The 20,657-nt window shown below is 39.6% G+C and overlaps 1 protein-coding gene across 4 annotated transcripts in view; it reads right to left on the minus strand.

Moving 5' to 3' along the window:
* Positions 1-20,657, minus strand: part of OPA1 (OPA1 mitochondrial dynamin like GTPase) — a 69,558-nt gene that overhangs the window by 17,786 nt on the left and 31,115 nt on the right. For all 4 annotated transcript variants that reach the window (XM_080919374.1, XM_080919372.1, XM_080919373.1 and 1 more), the window contains 13 exons: positions 20,370-20,442; positions 20,197-20,269; positions 19,325-19,440; positions 18,662-18,726; positions 17,905-17,981; positions 10,678-10,843; positions 8,657-8,809; positions 8,278-8,386; positions 7,907-7,986; positions 4,486-4,626; positions 2,263-2,379; positions 1,502-1,595; positions 1,114-1,224 (listed from right to left, as the gene is read on the minus strand). In XM_080919374.1, coding sequence (XP_080775500.1) covers positions 1,114-1,224; positions 1,502-1,595; positions 2,263-2,379; positions 4,486-4,626; positions 7,907-7,986; positions 8,278-8,386; positions 8,657-8,809; positions 10,678-10,843; positions 17,905-17,981; positions 18,662-18,726; positions 19,325-19,440; positions 20,197-20,269; positions 20,370-20,442 — 1,375 coding nt within the window. The remainder of the gene's footprint in view (positions 1-1,113; positions 1,225-1,501; positions 1,596-2,262; positions 2,380-4,485; positions 4,627-7,906; positions 7,987-8,277; positions 8,387-8,656; positions 8,810-10,677; positions 10,844-17,904; positions 17,982-18,661; positions 18,727-19,324; positions 19,441-20,196; positions 20,270-20,369; positions 20,443-20,657) is intronic.

Below are 20,657 nucleotides of genomic sequence, written 5' to 3' on the forward strand. Positions count from 1 at the left end.
CAGTGTGGGGGGGAGAACCAAACATGCTTCCAACAAGCAAGGTTGTGGGTGGGATGCTATAGGTCTCAAGCCTAAGCAGAGCTAGCAGGGTGATCTGGCAGCCTGGTCCCATGACGCAGATCTGTGTGGGGAAACCTGATGTAGGGTGTTGGGGTACAAGCATGATGAAGAGAAAGTTTCTAGGAGAGTCTGGTCTGCTTTCAGAGGAGAGGACCCACAGGAGATGGGTAAGGGACAGAGAATATGGCAAAGATGAGACACAGAGACCCCTGACTCAAAAGTCAGATCATGAACTCGGGGAAGGAAGTTTGTTAAGAAGAGTAACCTCTTATAGGATGCCACAGCATGCAAGATAATGAGAATATGGCACGAGGTGAGGCACTGTGGTGGTGGTCCGGTATAAGACAGATAAGGTTCCAAGCTGGATAAAAAGAACATTTGTGTAATGGGGGAGGGGCCAGCAAAGTTTGGTTACACCTTAAGAGGACTGATCAAAATATGTAATTATTATAAGGATTCCACACTGTTAGAATTATAAGTATGGAAAAGAGCAAAATCAAGAACAAACCAGACAGAATTGGATACAACTTGGAACAGTGACCATCTACCTAAGATCTTCAATAGATACACAAAATTATGAGTAGTTATGCATGTGCACACACACACACACACACACACACACACACACACACACACACACACATTTTTGAAACTGAGAAGACCTAAGAACTCATACTTCACTAACAGCATATCTAGTTCTCAGATCTTGATTTCTAAATACCATTCCAAAACAAAAGAGGAAGGATGAAGAAAGTAAGCTGTGTTAGGGAACGAGCCTCAGTGTTGTGCTATGTGGTAGGACAATGGCGAGGAGGAGATGAATGAGGTTTAAGGATTAGCTACAGTGACACTCTGATTTTGGGAGTTGCTAGGAGAAAAATCTTTATTCCTAGGAAACACACATTTAAGTATTTGGAAGTGATTTTAGGTCAATGTCTTACTTAACAATTCAGAATAAAACAAGTTCTTTATAGGTAGCTTGAGATTAAATGGATCCAGGGACATGAGAATGTGGAAGGGACCACGAGAGCTGGGGTAGAAGAAAATACTTACTGAGATCTTCTGCCAGCTGAACTCGTTTACCAGTGAGCAATTTAACCTTCTTCTCACTGTCTTCAGCAAAGTCTTCTAATACCTCTTTAACGTTTTTCTCTAGCCGCCTAACTGTTCAAAGTAAATAAAAACCCAGAAAAGCAGTTTTTATGAATTTAGAGAATGAACAATTTCCTGATACAATGAAAATTAAGCATCAGTCCAAAACCACAAAGTAACGCTCAGGATGTTTCTCTTATTTATTATAATTTTTATCTAAAAGAAGTGGATTCACAGCATCTTTTATCCCTGTCATTTTTTAAATTTAACTTATTTTTTAATTAATATTTCAAAGCAAATTATGATTCTAAGGTTTTTTGAATCAATCCGTTTTTAGGGCTTATCTTACCTTCAGTGTTTGTAAGCTGCTGCCTTAAAGTATTGGCAGTGATAGCAAGCATGCGCTGTATTCGCCAGAACAGGACCACGTCATTGCATTCCAGCTGAAGCAGTGAAATCAAGGAGAGCAGACGAGAATGTAAAAACAAAGCCTATATGAATCACATAGAACACACACACACACACACACACACACACACACACACACACACACACACACACACCACACAATTTCCTTTGAGCTGAAATAAACCTAGAAAAGAACTTAGAAGCTTCAGTTTAGTAACAACACAGATCAGCAGAGCTTTTCAAGGGCTATTTTAAAACATTTTTCTTAAGAGAAAATGTCAAAAGGCATAAGTTTGCTGCCCCCTAGAGGTTACTTTAAAAGTTAGGAGGGCTATGTCCATTATAAGAACTTTCAGTTCTTCTAGAGGTTTCAGTGATGTCAGAGAATAATTAGGACACAAAGAATGCGTCTCAGAGCAGCATTACTCTACGGTGCCCAGCACACACCATGGCTACGCTCCTCACACATCCCCCTCTTAAATATAAACAAACTGCTTCCAGTCACTCTGTGGTACACGACTCTTTCCATACTTTTATAGCCCCCCCTACACAGAAGTCAGTTACTGCTAAACTGGCACATCTCTGACAAGATAAAAGGTTATTCTTTGTAAGTTACACATCCTTTTCTTCCAGATGCTTACTTTTAACCATTATTCAGCAATTATTACTAAGAATTACTTCTTTTTCTTTGTGAAACCTCACCTCAGAATCTATAAAATGCCTCTGGTAGTAATAAAAACCTCTGCGACAAAGGTTACAATGATTTAGAGCTGTTTTTAAGAAATGTCTTCTATAAACTTGATGCCAGGTATCCTTAATCTGAAACGAGAAAAGAAAAGCCAATGCTATGATAAATGTTGTTGATCACTGAAAGTTAGCTGTATACCGGATTTACTTTTAACAGTTAACTGAGGGGGAATCTCCAAGTCTGAAGCCAACCTGGTCTACAGATCGAGTGCAGGGCCGAGAAAAGTCCTGTCTCATAAAACAAAACAAAAAGACAAAAGCTGCTGCTGAGCGGCAGTGGTGCACTCTGTTAATGCTGCATCAGGAGGCAGGGGCAGGGGCAGGGGCAGGGGCAGGGGCAGGGGCAGGGGCAGGGGCAGAGGCAGGGGCAGAGGCAGGGGCAGGGGCAGGGGCAGGGGCAGAGGCAGGGGCAGGGGCAGGGGCAGGGGCAGAGGCAGGGGCAGAGGCAGGGGCAGGGGCAGGGGCAGGGGCAGGGGCAGGGGCAGGGGCAGGGGCAGGGGCAGAGGCAGGGGCAGGGGCAGGGGCAGAGGCAGGGGCAGAAGCAGAGGCAGAGGCAGGTGTGTTTGAGGGCAGCCTGGTCCATAGAGCTAGTTCCTAGACAGCCAGGGCTACACTGAGAAATCCTGTCTTAAAAAAGTTAATTGAAAGCTTTAAATCCATTTATATAGTTTTCAAGTCATATATTAGATTAGTTTACACAGAATCTACAAAGTTCTAAGCAAGCATGTAGCTACATCCTAACTGTACTCACGGTACAGAGTAGGTTGATAAGGGACGATCTTCGCCTAGCTAGCAGTGGGGAAGCCATGGCAAGAAGAGTATAAAAGCCTTGTATAAGGGCAGAGTTGGGATCTGGATGCTGGTCTCAGACCATGTCCTCTAGCTTACAACAGTCAGGAAGCAATCTTTTCTATTAAGTTGCATTGTGACCAACACAGTGTCCCTACCTCTGTGGCACTATGGTCTGTCGGAGCATGTACTGTTCATCACATCTAGTAAGAACAATAATGCTAGTAGGCTGAACAGATACCAACTCCATCCAGGAGATGAAGAAAGCTTGACTTATCTCAATAGTTATCAATTACTAAAGGGAGTATTAGTAACACAACCCAACTGCTGAGAAGCCACCCCCGACTTCCCATATTTTTATACTGAACAAAATGTAACTCAGAAAAAACAAACAAACAAACAAACAAACAATCTAGACTCTTGTCTGCAGAAAGTAGCAACCTGTTCCACTCCACTTCCAAGAGAAAAGCTCTACTACGTTAACCGGTGTCATAAGATTAGAAGTGTCAGGGACACAGAGCTTGAGCACTCTTGCCCCAACACACGTGGAACCAGACTGTTCTGCAGATGGGAGTTTTGGGTGGGACGATGTTGTAATATTTACATATACACCTTGGAGGTAGAATAAAGGTCTAAACATACAACTCACTTACATATACCTTATACACATAGTCTAAAAGTAATGTTTTGCACTACAATACTGTGTACCTGCATTTTGAATACTGTCACATAAGAATTTTCTTCATCCAAAGCTATATAGTGAGACCTTATCTAAAACAAACAAACAAACACTGCCCCCCATTTTTCCAACACACACATACACACAAATCTCTGTCTAAATGAATGGGCTGTATTTAGACAAAAGTGAATCATTGTACCCTAAAACTGAAAAAGGCAAGGTCTGGATGTCTTTTATCCCTTCTGTAGGAACCTAAATTTCTAAATCTGAATTTATGAGTTCCCCTGTAAAAAGCAAATAAAAGTCAAACGTGCAATTCTTCATGGATTCAAAATAACTATCACCAAGGCAGTAAATGTGTACAAGAACTCAGAGCTCAGCTCGCAGATCTCTCTGTAACTCGTTAGAGGTAGGAATACTGCACTGTAGGAACACTGACTTAGAAAGCGGACCTCCATCCCTTTCTTTTCCTGAGACAGAGCTCGCAGAGAGCACTACTTCAGCCTCCCGTGTAGCATAGGGTGACTGTCAGCTCCTGCCTGCAGGTTCCGAGTGTTGTACCTGTCACCATGTTTGGCGGTCCATGCTATTTCTTGTTTTTGGTATTTTTGTATATTTTTGAGCTGAGGCTTAAACCCAGGGCCTTGTGGTTTCTAGACAAGCAATCTACCTCTAAGCCAAATCACCAACTCTTTGATAGTAATTCTTACCAAGCTTGGATCGACTTCGACTCCTCGAGATTCCAGGTTCTTCCGGACTGTGGTAATCTCATCACTTGCAAGATAAGCTGGGTGCTCATCATTAACCTTCAGCATCTTTTCCAATTCATTTTTGGTTTCATTGTGAACACACTTTAACAAGTTAAAAGAAGGCTGTTTAGACAGTTCAAACTTGGTCCTTGTGATAACAGCAGCCTGTTTTAATAAATGTACTACTACTGCATTACTACTGTTCATTACAGTTAGAAAAGATAAACTAGGAGGACTATGAACATGGAGCTACTTGTCTTATGAATGATTAGCCCTAGATTCTTACTTGAGGCACAGTGTTTGATTGGTAAAATTAAAGCATTAGGCTCCTTACGACAGAATTTCATTTTTTACTGTAGAGTATAATTTTTCTGTAAGAAAAATTATCTATGTGGGCCCATGTGGGAAAAAGCAATATTCTACAAATGCCTATAAAGATTTAGACTTTGTGAAGTGTTTCTGTTCTAGTCAATAAAATATCAAGTGAGGAGTCTGATGCTTTTCAAAAGAAGCTCTTCCATTTAAGAAATCGTACTTCAAACTATCCCTGAAGTACTCTTAATTCACTTCAGCCTCTTCTTTCTTAATCTTAGCAAACAAAGAAAACATACACACCAGTTCCAAAACAGGACTTTTATATTGGCCAACTCAATTGATCTTGTTATTCTTTTTCAATCCTTTATTCTGATGTGGATGATAAAGACACGAGCTTCAAATTACTAATAACATCACTAATCTGCAAGAGAACTCGCCTGGGACTGTAGTTTGCAACTCACCAGCTGTGAATGAAAGCACAATTTCCTAGGCCATCCACACAGCTCTACTGCATATAGTCTGTGTGGGAAGCAGGGCCCGGGCTTTTACACCTCCACTCCCATCATCACTTAACCACTGTTAAAACAACAAACCCTTCAAAGAAAACTTTTCTCATTTACCCTGGCTATCTGTTCCACTAAGACACGGTGAGAATGTTTCAGGTGGGATTTTCCTACAAGACTAAAGAAAGGTTACAATAGAGGCATAAAATAGCATAAATTCTCATTAAAAAACAACAACACATTTATTTTTATTATTTATGTGTGTGTTGTGCTTGTGTGTTTACCACCTAAGTGTGGGTGCCCACAGGCCAGGAGGCACCACAGAATCCCTAAAACATGGGTTCTGGGAACTAAACTCCAGAAAAGTAGAAAGGACTCCTAACCACTGAGCTATTATCTCCCCAGTTCCCGGGTCTCTCATCTTTAACAAGGCAGAAGGAACTGCACACAGCTTTCTAAACTGACCTGTGCCCCACTGTACCTCCTAGGTAAGAGGGACACAGGAGCACTTTTCAACTGGGAGTGGAAGGACAGACTAGGGAAGGAGAACGATTCAGTCACAGTTTAAAGGAAGCAAAACTGATCCACAAACTCCTCCCAGGTGATTCTGGTGTCCTTTCTCTTCTATCTAAACCATCAGCCTGAATCTTTCACATGCTTCCCAAACTCAGAGTAGGGGTAGGAGTGAAGGCTTATCTAGGAAGGGCTTCCTTCCTAGATACTTTTCTAGGTGTACAGATCCTTTGCAATGGACTTAAAATGAATGTACTGCTTCTTCTCCAGAATTCTGGAGAAGTCCAACTGTGACGAGTTGTCTCCTATCTCTGTTTGCTTAGAGCCTATGTACCAGTAGTTTACTGGGGCAAGTACTGTGGTCAACCAACTGTTCTGGAGGCTTCCTGCCAAAGCTGTTTCTAATCAGGTCCTTCCTGTGTCCAGGTCACACTCCTATGACTGAGAGCCCTGCAAGCTCTTTTCCACAGACCTTTGCTCAGTCCACCTGTACAGCAGTGAGAACAGACATACTGCTGACTCAGAGCCAAGTCATTTAATTAGGGAGCTTAGGAAACAAGACGTGTGGGACACTGGAAAAGAAACAGGGCTTCAGTCATATATGTCATTTAAAATGTAAATAAAAACAAAAAAGGATATGCTCTTTGGGAGTAGTTTATTCCTTTACCTCTAAATTCTACATTTTAGCATTTTTTTTTTTTTTTGCTAATTAAGCAGATTCAGTGAACATAGGAAACAACAACAGACTGGATGCAACTCTTTCCTTATTACTGTTATTTATTCATTTATATATATAGTCAATATTTATTCACTTCTCTTTAAGACCTGAATGCCTTTCATTCTAGCTCTTGGGAGGCAGAGGCAGGATGATGGCTAGGACTTCAAGGGCAGCCTGGACTACAGGACTAGTTCTAGGACAGCCAGGGCTACCCAGGGAATCCTGTCTCAGACAGACAGACAACTGTGAGAGGAAATGAAGAAGACTGTGGGTGACACACATTTCTCTCCAGGTTCTAAAGTTGTTTATAATCAGCTTCACCATTTTGTTCTTTTGAAGTGTTCACTCAATGTCCACTAAAGGATGAGTTCTCTCACGCTTCCTGTCTAATTGTCATTCAGTTTGTATGCACACTAACAAAAATATTACAAAAAGGCAAAGTAGTTTAAATAAGCATCTAACAGAAAAATCCAGATAATTAGAAAAATCTGTATTCTTCCTAACCACAATTGTCACGTATCCTTTGATTCTGTTTAATGTTTTTGTTTACAACTGCTCTTTATTTAAGAAGGCTTTACTTATTCTACCTTGTTTTTGTGTGCTTTGCTTGCATGTACATATGTGTAACATGTGTATGTCTGCTGCCCTCAGAGGCTATTGCAGAAGTCAGATCCCCCGAATTAGAGGTAGAGGTTGGATATGAGCCATCCCTTGGGTACTGGGAACTGACTTAACCCATGTTTTCTATAAGTCAGCAAGGGCTTTAACTACTGAGCCATCTCTCTGGCCAAATTATTCTTTTTTGAACCTCAGTTAGGGAACTGAAATAAACAAAGCAGTCATCTCCAAGGAAGTGCATTTTCTCTTTTTTAATCTTTTAATAAAACAGATTAACAGCATTTTAGAAAGACTAACATAACCAAAATTCTACAGAATCTTGTAGAGCCATGAGAAGACTGTGTACACATATAACACATATATGTGGTGCTGGTGCATGCATGTGTGATGTACATGTACACATGTGTGGTTGCTGGCAATGTGGGCACAGGCAGAGATCAGAGGCAGACATTAGGTGTCCTGTGCTGTTTCTCTTCACCTTATCCCCTTAGACTTTCCCAGCACCCCAGACTCTCCTCTTTCCCTCCCAGAGCCCTGTGGTCACAGTGCTCATGCAGCCCTGCTGGGTCTTTTCGGGTAGCCTGTCACCTCAGCAAACAAGAGGCTGAAGAAGAACTGTGTGTTTCTGCAGCCAGAGCTGCAAAAACCACACCACCAAACCGTTTATACCATCAGCAAAATGCCAGCACGAGCACACGGGCATTGCTGTTCCTACCTGCTCCTGAGTCCGATTCTTCCAGTACATCCACCTCTTTTTCCAGTCTGGCCCGATCATGTTTTCAATAGCATTTTCAGCTACAAGAAAGATAAAAATGAATTCAGTAGGAATTTTATCACTTACCAAGACTATGAATTATAACAATGTTTATACATAAAATAAATGTGTACTATACAAGATTAATTAAAGCAAAGCAACAGTTTAGTGACATATGTGTGAACTCAGAAGTGCACACAGCACAGTACACGAGTGGAGGTCAGAGGTCAGCAGTCTGCTCTGTTTCCACTGTGGCTCAGGGATCCAACCCAGATGACCAGGCTTTCAGGACACTGATTCTGTTATATTACATTTTACAATTCCCTACTTACTATCCTTGAGACGACCTTGCAGTGCCTCTTCCATGAAGTAAATGGCTGCATCCCACTGCTGCTTATCTGATATGGACCGGTCTTCCAAGGCATTGTGCTGAATGACCCTCTGAAACAGTTAGGGCAGAAAAACCAATTTATGTTCCACTGTCAGTAATTTTATTTAAGCTGACAACTCTGTAAATACCAATCAGACATAACAATCAAACAGCAGGTTACTCCTGCAGAAAGGCTGCAGCTCCTTTTATTTGGCTGGATCTGTCAGCTTTTTTATCAGCCAAATAAAGTGGAGTCCCTTGTGGCGAAATGAAAATGCTGAGGGAGGGGCTGTAACAGTATGTCAGCAGCACATTGGACTGTGTAAGTTAGAGCTGTATACCAAACTATCTTCTGCAAAGTCGTTCCATTTGTGCCGCTTGATGCTCTCCTCCTTCACAGCCTCCTTAAGTTTGTCAAATATGTCATCGTGTTCCTTTCCTTTGGGTTCTGTCATGAAGCGGGAAAATTCCTCTTGTAGGGTCTCCCAAGCAACCTAGATATAAAAGAAAAAGCTGTATTTACATAGCTTACTCTTGTTAAATATGCTACATGACAAAGTAACATAAGACCACACAGCTGTGATAAATAAATACAAACACAGTAATAAAAGGCAGTAAGGCTGGGCACAGTGGCACAGGCCTTTAATCCTAGCACTCAGGAGGCAGAGGCAGGTGACCTCTGTGAGTTTAAGGCCAGCCTGGTCTACAGAGTGAGCTCCAAGACAGGCAGGGCAACACATAGTGGCACTGTTTAAAAAACATGCTGCCAATTTTAAAAACTGAGATTTCACAAACGCATCTGTACCTCCAGTGCTTGAGAACAACCTGGAAATAATCAAGTCATAGTTCCACAGGCACCACCTGCTGAGCAGGGTTGGCTCCTCGAGGTGAGCCCTGCACCCCAAGTCTGCCAACACAGTTACTTCACTTATTTTAACCAGTAACACACCTGAGTCTGCCTGCTGCTTCCACACAACTCATCGTTGAAGCTGTTACTCACTGAGCCAGTCATCCTTACATTCGTGCCTCAAGCAAAGACTCCTATTAGAGCTTCAAGTACTACGACTTATGACTCAGCTTTGTGGTTCAGCTAACTTTTATTCATCTCAACTATAAAAGGAAGACCGCAGGGCAACAGTAATTACAAACTGAATGTACACCTAGCTGGTGGGGTGAGGTGGTTTTTGTTTTGTTTGTTGTACACTTGAGGCAAAGCCTCCCCAGAGTTAGGGTTACAGGCACGAACCACCACACCCTGCGTGAGATGAGAATGAACCTATAGCTTCATATCCTCAGCAGCTCCACTCCTTCCCACAACATAAAGCCCAGGGCAGAAAGCAGAAGGACAGATTTACGGGTGATGCCTTGACGACAATGACTAGTTTCACTACTGCCAGTTCTGGCCATTTGCAAATGTCTCATCTCAGGACACACACTAAATACTGTGAAGAGGCAGCAGCTCTCCAATTATTTTTATGGAAAGTCAAAAAATGACCAGAGTTTAGAACATGCAACATAGGTAGAGGTTGCAAGGGCTGCTGGGAGCAGAGGCCCAGGAAGGTGAGAACTGTGCTGAAGAAGTCAGTCTGGGCAGGATAGCCAGTATCATTTCCAAGATAGATATAAAAATAAAGTCACTTTTAGTACTGACCACAAGTTTTTGAGCAATTGTTTCAGAGTCCAGAACAAACTGGCTCTCAGCTAGAATGAGAGGCTGGACAAATGTCCATAAAGTAGATAATCCTGAGTGGATACTATGAATGAGCCAGGTGTTACCTGAGTATTTTACATATTAACTTATTACATATCATCTGATCCCGATAGCAACCCTGGCTTCTCAGACATGGCTGCAGGAAGGTTCAGCAAGTAGGGCAGCTAGCAGTTTGCATGTGGTCGGGCAAAGACACCACGGGACAGAACTAGATTTTTGAAGGTGCCTTAATTTTGTAAATGATTCCTAGTCAAAACCAGTAAGACCCTAACTTAATACATAAGTAAGTGTTGTAGGTCCTGGAGAAAATGTAGAAGCAGTAATGTTTAGTCCGTTTACAGATATGCCGTACAGAAGCTCAATTCACAGAGGTTTAAGCTATTTCACCTTCCAGCCAGTTTTGCTGGTTTTATTAAATGTTATCTCTGGAAGGAGAAGCAAGGCCTTCAGGCATCCTGATTAGCACACTTTCATGTTAGCAGCAACTGAGAGCAGTGGCACGGTTAGCTCCTAAAGAGAAGCAGGGGCAGAGCACACATGAAGTGTTATGGCCCCAGAGAAAGACAAGTGACTGTGAGGCAGGCAGACCCACAGTGCGCAGCACCTACAGCCTCCGGACACTGCTCCTTACCCATTACATTATATCCTAACCTCGACTGCCTTATTGGGAAGCTGCTTGTCAGTCCACTGCTTAAGCTTGATGTCCACTGTGGTGTTAAATGTTCCTGAATTCATGGTCTGGGCAGCCGGAAGGTAGATGTTCTCAATCACATGTGTTGACACTCGTTCCCACAGGGACTGCTGAAGGATTTCTTCCCTGAAATTAAAAAGAAGTTTCAGGAAAGCCGATACTGCATTAAAGTTTTTAAAACTAGCTTGACTGAAGTATCACTAGCAACAGCAATTAACTACACACACTTGAAGGGTTGAAAATCTGGTCTATGTATACATCTGTGAGTCAGAGGGATCAAGAGAAATATCTCTCATCAGATCTGTAACCACTCTATTTGCTATTATTACATTACTTTGTATTTTCTAGACCTTTACATAAATGTAATCACACAGATGTACTTGTCTTCCTACTTTCTTCCACTTAACATACTTATTTTGAAATCTGTGGAGTATTTATTACTCTTTCTCTTCTCTTTTCTTTGTTTCTCAAGAGAGGGTTTACTATGTAACCCTGGCTCTCCTGGAACTCCCTCTGTAGACCAGGCTGGTCTCAAAGATCTGCCTGTCTCTGCCTTCTGAGTGCTGGGCTTAAAGGCTTGTGCTACCACTCCTGGTTCTATTTCACTTCTTTTTATTGCTAAGCACCATCAATGTGTACACTGGCTTGCTATGTGTTCACTGTTCTTAGATGGTCATGGCTATTTCTAGTTGCTGTCTATTCCAAACAAGCTCCTTTGGGCATATCACAAATCTCTGTGAGGATGCTTGTTTTCCCTCTCCATGGGTACTCATCTAAGATTGGAATGGTAACCATGTGGCAGTTTTTTGTTTAGTTTTTACGACTCCTTCAAACTGTTTACATTCCCACCACCAGAGAAGGAGGGTCCCAGATGCTCTATATTCACAGCCCTGTCTCAACTCTCAGGCTGTCTAGTGGGTTTACAGTGCCATCTCTCTGTGGCTTGACATGTCTAATAAAGAACCATTCTGAGTGCATTCTCATATGCTCTTTTACTTAGTCATAACAGACACTGTAAATGTTTACTGCTGATTCTGAATTCCGAGGCTGAAAGGTTTTAATATAATTTTTATGATTTAACAAACTGTATTAGAAAGCACATAGCTGTGGGGATATCACCATATAAAATATTTCAGTACTTTGTGGCTAAGGGCAATAGCGATTTAAAAGATGTGCACTTAAGTGGAAAATTCTGCCTTTAAAGTATGCTTTAAGAATAAGATATCTAAATAAGAAAAGACAACAGTTTCTACCATGAAAATATTTAAAGTCTCAGGAAAGTTATTTATTTGGCTTCCACTGAAATAAGTTTTCCTGTTATAGGATACAAGAAGAAACCCAAACAAAAGCTGACAAGAAAACCAAAACTACAGTGTGATCATTTTGGGTCACCACAGTGAGATCTGAAACATCCATTCTATTTCATTGGTCTACCTGCCTGTCTCTGCACCAATACCATACAGTTTGTATCACAACTGCTCTGTAATACGGCTTGAAGTTGGGGATTGTGATTTCCCAAGTTGATGAGAATAATTTTCGTTATCCTGGGTTTTTTGTTATTCCAAATGAATTTGCAAATTGCTTTTTCCAATTCTATGAAGTTGGAATATTGATAGGAGATTGCACTCAATATGTAGATTGTTTTTGGCAAGATGGACATTTTTACTTTATTAATCTTGCCAATCCATGAGCACGAAAGATCTTTCCATCTTCTGAGATCTCCAATTTCTTTCTTCAGACACTTGAAGTTCATGTCATATTTTTCCATTTCCTTAGTTAGAGTCACAACAAGGTATTTTATATTACTTGGGACTATTGTGAAGGGTGTTGTTACCCTAATTTCTTTCTCAGTCAGTTTATCCTTTAAGTAGAGGAAGGCTACTAATTTGTTTGAGTTAAATTTTTATCCAGCCCCTTTGCTAAAGTAGTTTAGGAGTTCTCTGGTGGAATTTTTGGGGTCACAAGTATACTACCATTATCACCTGCAAATAGTGTTATTTTGACTTCCTCCTTTAAAATTTGTATCCCTTTGACCTCTTTTTGTTGTCTAATTTCTCTGGCCAGGACTTCCAGTACTATATAGAATAGGTAGGGGGAGAGTGGGCAGCCATGTGTAGTCCCTGATTTTAGTGGGATTGCTTCAAGTTTCTCACCATTTAGTTTGATGTTGGCTACTGGTTTGCTGTATATTGCTTTTTACTATGTTTAGGTATGGGCCTTGAATTCCTGATCTTTCCAAGACTTTTATCATGAAAAGGTATTGAATTTTGTCAAATGCTTTCTCAGCATCTAATGAGATAATCTTGTGATTTTTCCCTTTGAGATTGTTTATATAGTATTGATGGATTTCCATATATTGAACCATCCCCCGAATTTCTGGAATGAAGCTTACTTGATCATAATAAATGATTGTTTTGATGTGTTCTTGGATTTGATTTACAAGAATTTTATTGAATATTTTTGCTTCGATGTTCATAAGGAAGACTGGTCTGAAGTTTTCTTTCTTTGTTGGGTCGTTGTGTGGGTTTAGGTATAAGTGTAATTGTGCCATCAAAAATGAATTGGGTAGTGTCCCTTCTGTTTCTGTTTTGTGGAATAGTTTGGAGAGTATTGGTATAAGGTCTTCTATGAAGATCTGATAGAATTGTGCACTAAACCCATCTGGTCCTGACATATTTTTGGTTAGGAGACTTTCGATGAGTGCTTCTATTTCTTTAGGGGTTATGGGGCTGTTTAGATGGTTTATCTCATCCTGATTTAACTTTGGTACCTGTTATCTGTCTAGAAAATTGTCCATTTCATCCATATTTTCCAGTTTTGTTGAGTATAAGCTTTTGTAGGAAGATCTGATGATATTTTGAATTTCTTCAGTTTCTGTTTTTATGTCTCCCCTTTCATTTCTGATTTTGTTTAGCCAGGCTCATTTTCATTTTACTCTCATCTTTTCATTTTCTCAGCTTGGGCTGTCTCAAGGAAGGCAAAAAAGCTTCTGAAGACAGCATCACTGTGTCTGCATGGGCCAACACTCTCTGGTGTTCTTCCCTAGGTATCAGCAACTCAGGGCCTGCGACTTTCCTTCTGGGTTCAGTAGGCTTCAGCCACACAAAAGTTTAAGACCATCACAGAAGTCAAAGTGATCACAGTCCATTTTGATTTGATCCTTTTGGTTCTAGAGCTTTCAGCTATGCTGTCAAGTTGTTAGTGTATGCTCTCTCCAGCTTCTTTTAGGAGGCACTCAGCACTATGAGTTTTCCTCTATAACTGCTTTCATTGTGTCTCATAAGTTTGGGTATGTTCTGCTTTCATTTTCATCAAGTTCTAAAAAGTCTTAAATTTCTTCCTTGACCAAGTTATCATTGAGAAGAGCACTGTTTAGCTTCCATGTGTCTGTGGCTTTTCTGTTGTTTTTGTTATTGAAGACCAGCATAGTCCATAGTGATCTGATAGAATGCATGGGATTATTTTAATCTTCTTGTATCTGTTGAGGCTTGTTTTGTGATCAATTATATGATCAATTTTGGAGAAGGTACCATGAGGTGCTGAGAAGGTATATTCTTTTGTTTTAGGATAAAATGTCCTTAGATGTCTGTCAAATCCATTTGGTTCATAACTTCACTGTGTCTCTGTTCAGTTTCTGTTTCCGTGATTTGCCCATTGATTGATAGTAGGGTGTTGAAGTGTCCCATTATTATTGTGTGTGGTGCAATGTATGTTTTGAGGTTTAGTAAAGTTTTTTTTTATGAATGTGGGTGACCTTGCATTTGGAGCATAGATGTTCAGAATTGAGAGTTGATCTTGGCAGATTTTTTCCTTTGATAAGTATGAAGTGTCCTTCCTTATCCTTTTTGATAAGTTTTGGTTGAAAGTTAATTTTATTCAATATTAGAATGGCTACTCCAGTTTGTTTCTTGGGACCACTTGCTTGGAAAAAATTTTCCAGCTTTTTACTCTGACATAGTGTCTGTCTTTGTTACTAAGGTGCATTTTCTGTATGCAGCAAAATGATAGGTCCTGTTTAGGTATTCAGTCTGTTAGTCTATATCTTTTTAGTGGAGAATTAAGTCCATTGATCTTGAGAGATATTAAGAAGTAGTGATTTTTGTTTCCTGTTATTTTTGTTGATAGGGGTGGAACTATGTTTGTGTGTCTATCTTTTGTGCTTGTTGCAAGATGATTACTTTCTTGCTTTTCCTAGTGTGTAGTTTCCCTCCCTGTTTTGTAGATTTCCATTTATTATCCTTTCTAGAGCTAAATTTGTGGAAATATACTGTATAAATTTAGTTTTTGTCATGGAATATCTTCATTTCTCCATCTATAATAATTGAAAGTTTTGCTGGATATAGTAGCCTGGGCTGGCATCTGTGGTCTCTTAGGGTCTGAATAACATCTGTCCTAGCTTTCATGGTTTCTGTTGAAAAGTCTGGTGTAATTCTGATAGGTCTGCCTTTATAGGTTACTTGACCTTTTCCCCTTACTGCTTTTAATATTCTTTCTTTGTTACATGTATTTGGTGTTTTGACTATTATGTGACAGAAGAATTTCTTTTCTAGTCCAGTAAATTTGGAGGTCTGTAGGCTTCTTGTATGTTCATGGGCATCTCTTTCTTTAGGTTAGGGAACTTTTTTTTTTTTTTTTTTTTAATCATTTTATTGAAGATATTTACTGGCCCTTTAAGTTGGAAATCTTCATTCTCTTCTATACCTATTACTCTTAGGTTTGGTCTTCTCATTGTATCCTAGATATTTTGGATTAGGAGCTTTTTACATTTTCTTTGATGGGTGTATCAATGTTTTCTACGGTATCTTCTGCCCCTGAATTTTCTTTCATCTATCTTTTGTATTCTGTTGATGATGTTTGCATCTATGATTCCTGATCTCTTTCCTAGGTATTCTATCTCCAAGATTGTCTCCCTTTCTGATTTCTTTATTGTTTCTATTTGGTTTTTTAGATCCTGGATGGTTTTGTTCATTTCCTTTCCCTGTTTGGTAGTGTTCTCCTGCATTTCTTTAAGGGAGTTATTCATGTTCTTCCTAAAAGTTTTTTTTATCATCATTATGAGATATGATTTTAAATTCAAATCTTAGTTTTGAAGGTGTGATGGGGTATCCAGGACTCGTTGTAGTGGGAGAACTGGGTTCTGATGATGTCAAGTAGCCTTGGTAATAATTCACATATTTAAGGCATCCGTCTATCTTAAAGTGCCAGGTAATGCCATTATGCCATTAAGTTATAACAACAAAAACTCCTAAGGGAACAGTTCTCAACCTGTGGGGTGTGACCTCTTGGAGGTAGTAGAGTGGTCCTTTAACAGGAGTAGCATTAGATTATATGCATATCAGGCATTTACATTATGATTCATAATAGTAGCAAAATTAGTTATGAAGTAGAGAAAATAATTTTATGGTTGCAACATGAGAGACTGCATTAAAGGGCTGCAGCATTAGGCAGGTTGAAAACCACTGGTCTAAGGTAATCTCAACTATGCTAATGAAGTATTTTTGATATAATGTAGTTAAATTTTGTATAATGTAATAAATTCAGCATGTACTGTCAAGATGGAATAGCTAGAGGTCATGTGGCCAGGTAGCTAGGGATTCTCGGCCACCAGATGTTGTAGTCTTCTCCACAGCAAATATCACTTACTGTCCTTTCACAACTCTGTTAAGTCCCTTGTGTATTAAACAATGTTACTTTTATTTATGGTAACCAATTAATTTGTCAAAGGATCACATTTTTCCTACCATAAGTAATATTATCAGTTATAGGCTTTTTCCCTTTGGTGGTACTGAAGAGAACCCAGGCCTTGGCTGGCTAAGCAGGTACTTCTACTACTGACTGAATACTCAGTGCATTAGTTATAATTTATACATTGTGTTTTATGTACACTATCCTCATACAACCTAGGAAGGCAACTAGTATTTTAATTTTGCTCACATTTTTATAATTTATTTTATTATATTTCTTGTTTTACATATTTTTTAAATTTACTCAAGTGGGCATCTATATATTTGTATCTCTATTGCAATTTTAAGAGCTAACTGAATTATACAAAGTCACTGAACTGTTTAAAATATAATCAAGAAACAACAGTTCGTGTCACATATATTTGATTTATCAGTCAACAGTAAAAATAAGATTAGATACATCTTTCTTTTTTAACAAGGAGAGATTAAAAATTTGGCAAATATTGACGACTTTAAGAAAGAGGGGCATTACTGAGGAAGGAAGTGGGTTGAGATGAAAATACTTTAAGAACAAACGGAGGGACAAAATGACTCAGTGTGATAACGTCTGTGCAAACAGAAGTACTGGAGAATCTTCCATCTCTATCTATCTACCCACCCACCCACCCATCCATCCATAGCTTGAATTGTGGTAGGAATATTTTATGCCAAGAGTGACACATTCTTAAATACCACAGACTTATTAGAAGACAACCAAGGCATGAGTAATTTTTAAATAAAATAAAATTAAAAAATGTTGGACTTTTTACATATAGATCATTTGAACTACATGTGACATCTTGCTGCTGCTACACGGTTACCTATGGAGTATAGGCTACCTTTAAATTTGTGTTCCTTCTGCTTCGGGCTCCTGTGTGCTGGAATAATAGGTATCTGCTACCATCTCAGGTTTAGTCTGTTTGCTTATAATGCCCTGTTCCAATAAGTTTAGGAATGCCTATATTTATATAAACATAAATTGAAGATGACAGCTTCCCATAGGAGTCATTTGACAAATTTTCAAATGGATCAATTTACTATTAAAAAATATCTAAGTAGGCAGCAACAAAAATCATAAGTTCTGCTCCGGAATGAGAGCTAAAAAGCATACATTCTTCCTTTACAGAACAATGCTCCCTAGGCTGCTATTCTCCATTAGTAATAACCAGTCTTACAAGTTATTTTGTGGCAATTTTATGAAATTACGCATAAATGGCTATAGAAATCACAAGTCTGTATCTTTTAAGAACAAGGAGAAGATAAGCTGAAGACAAAGCCAGCGTCAAAAGGATCTTTGAGTAAGCTACTGTGCAGATACTCAGTCAATAGACCATGGCTGCAGCTGTATTTTAAGGAGACACATTTATTCTCTGCCTACTTCATTTTGAAGAAGGAACAAAGGCGAGAAATCCCACTTTCTTCTACGTTAGAGTGAAAGACATCGAGGAAAAGATGGCCACTCACCAGTGCTTTGGAGTAACCTGGCTCAGACTGATGACTTCATCGAGGATCTCATTTTTAGCTTTTTCAAATAGTTCATTCTAGGCAACACAGATACAAATTAGCATTGACACAAGACACTATATTTGTCCTGTCATGACCTTCAGAGATACCTAAAAGGGGGTTACAGATAGGGTGGTCGACTAGGCTTTGATTTGAAGATGCAAGACAACAAATGCCCTGTTAGTCTCCTTTAGGAATACTATTACTCAGATAAAGACTGAGAAGCAGGCACACCGTCTACCCTTTCAATTTTCACTGCAGTTTTTAAAACATAACATTTCCCTAAAACAATTGATAAAAAAGCAACATAATTTAGTGATTAGTGATAGTAAGTTAATGCTAGGTCTTACAACTAATGCTATTCTAAAAATCAAAGAAAAAAATATTTGATTCCCTTAAATGGACTATATTTCTGAGGTAAATACCAAGAAAGTAAAAAGCTAAATATATAACTAAAACCAAAAATTAGAATACATAGTCATATATCAATAAGACTACTAAAATATTCATAACTTTCTCAGAAACCTTAACATGTTTTATATCATATGATTCCTAATTATTTTAAAATGTTATAATAGTTATCATTGTAGAAAAGACAACTGTTCCTACGTAATCATCATTAAAATCACAGCGATTTAGCTCGCGAGGTCAACAAGAACTCTGAAAGAACACAGTAAATTAAAGCAGATACAAGACTCATGGGCATTCGGATCATTACCCTGTCGAGCTCTCGCAGGCGAGGGTAGTTATTCTTCCACTCCGTCTCTAGGTTAAAGCGTGTTGCTGTGGAGAAAGGAAGATGCTCAGGTCCAAGTGCTCCATCTTTCAGACACAGTGGTTGAAGGCTACCTCTCTATCTTCTGTATGAGCCAGGTTTCTGAGGCTGTCTGTGCTGAATTTATTTTCCTTACTTGTAGTTTTGCCCTCTTCATTTTCCAAGTCCACAACTGTGGCAGTTTAGTGCAGCTGCTAGGAAAACAAAGTCTAGCACCTTAGTTTAGATCATGGGTCTAAGGCTCAGACACCGGAGGGCAAGGGCAGGAGCACCTGCTCCCACTGGATGAAGCTATGAAAGAACAGACCTGGTGCAGAGAGGGTGGGCACGGGAAACAGTGCAATGTAGGGCTTCCCAGAGTCTCCCCTGGAACAGAGGGTCCAAGTTCCCTACAGGCCACTGAGCTTCTCTAAACACTGCGGCTCTGACAGGGAAAACCAGTTCTTGTAAAAAGCATGTTTGCATCTCTCCACTTTCCACAGACTGTCCAATTTTAAATCAAGTAACTGTGGACTTGGAAAGAAAGTAAGACAATTTGCCAAATTCGGAAGACTGCCGACTGTCACATGGATAAATTTGTAGGCTTACTTTAAGAAGCCAGCTTACCTTTAAAACTATCAGCCTGTTGTTCAACCGACTCTCGAACCATTTTCCAAAAGCAGTCTGACACGGCAAGGCTTAGATTTCTTGTGGTGACCTGGTGTGCCTTTAGCATACTTGTCCTACAGGAGACCAGAGCTAAAGTGTGTCAGAATGATAAAGGAGCGCTTACTTCACACTAACGTCACCCAGTAAAGCTTTCTGCAAGGAAGAGAATGGATCTTATCTGACTGTCCAGCAAGGCAAGCACTTCCTGAGCTCTGGAGTCTGTGAGGAACTGGCCAGTGTGCAGTGGGCACTGCAGTGAACAATACACTTCTACAGGCTCGTCACTTCCTTCCCAGTAACAAGAACCCTGGGCTACACTTGCAGGAATGAGTATCACTTCTAGACCAATCTGAGGCAGACACGCTTTTCTATTTCCAGAACTCTACATAACAACTTTCTCTGTAATTCAATTGCTCTTTTAGTCCTTTCATTTTGCATTGTGATCAGTATCTTACTTTTCTGTCAATTGCTTCCAGTATCAATTTAGGCATATCCCGTGGCCACCTCAACTCCAACTTTTTCTATTATTATAAGAGAAATGTGCACACATATTTAAAAAACAAAAACACTAATTAAGAATTACTTTATAGGGGAAACAGCATAAGAGGTATGAGAACTGTCTCTCTGCCCACATCCACAGAGGCAGTCTACTGTACCATGTGACAAACTGTTTCCGATTCTGTCCACGAGCACTCAAGGACTGCCCCAGTAGATATATACCACGGCGTGAATAAATACAACAGTAATGCTGCAATGACTGATGCAGCTGAAGTACTTCAGGGTAACACGCCATCTCTGTATGTCATTGGATATTGTAATAGAACACCTACTTTAGCAGTTTTGAATTCTGAAAAAATTCCTCTTCATATTCTCTTATTGCTTCAATGCTTTCAGAGCTGTTTCCTAGGAAAGATGGTGACCAAATTTTCATCAAGAAAATTAATCTTTATTATCTGAAACAACAAAAACTAAAAATAAGTTATAATAATCCACCTTTACATACCTTTTCCTGTTACGACAGCAAAATAACCCAGGGCTTTCATTGGGAAGAGCTTGCCTTCAATTATCTGTTGTATCTATTTAATAAATTGGAAAAATAAATGTGAAATATAGACTCACTTCATTTTGAAAAGTACAACATGCGATTTAGGAAGCAGAATGTTAAAAACTCTAGACATGTGCTCAAAAGCATACAAATGTGCTCTCATTGTTATCTGAGAGAAATACATTCACCTTAGAGATACTGAAAATGTCTTACTAAACGGTATATTCCAAGATTAAAACTTGGGAT

The sequence above is a fragment of the Micromys minutus genome (assembly GCF_963924665.1).
Source record: "Micromys minutus genome assembly, chromosome: 7".
Taxonomy (NCBI): domain Eukaryota; kingdom Metazoa; phylum Chordata; class Mammalia; order Rodentia; family Muridae; genus Micromys; species Micromys minutus.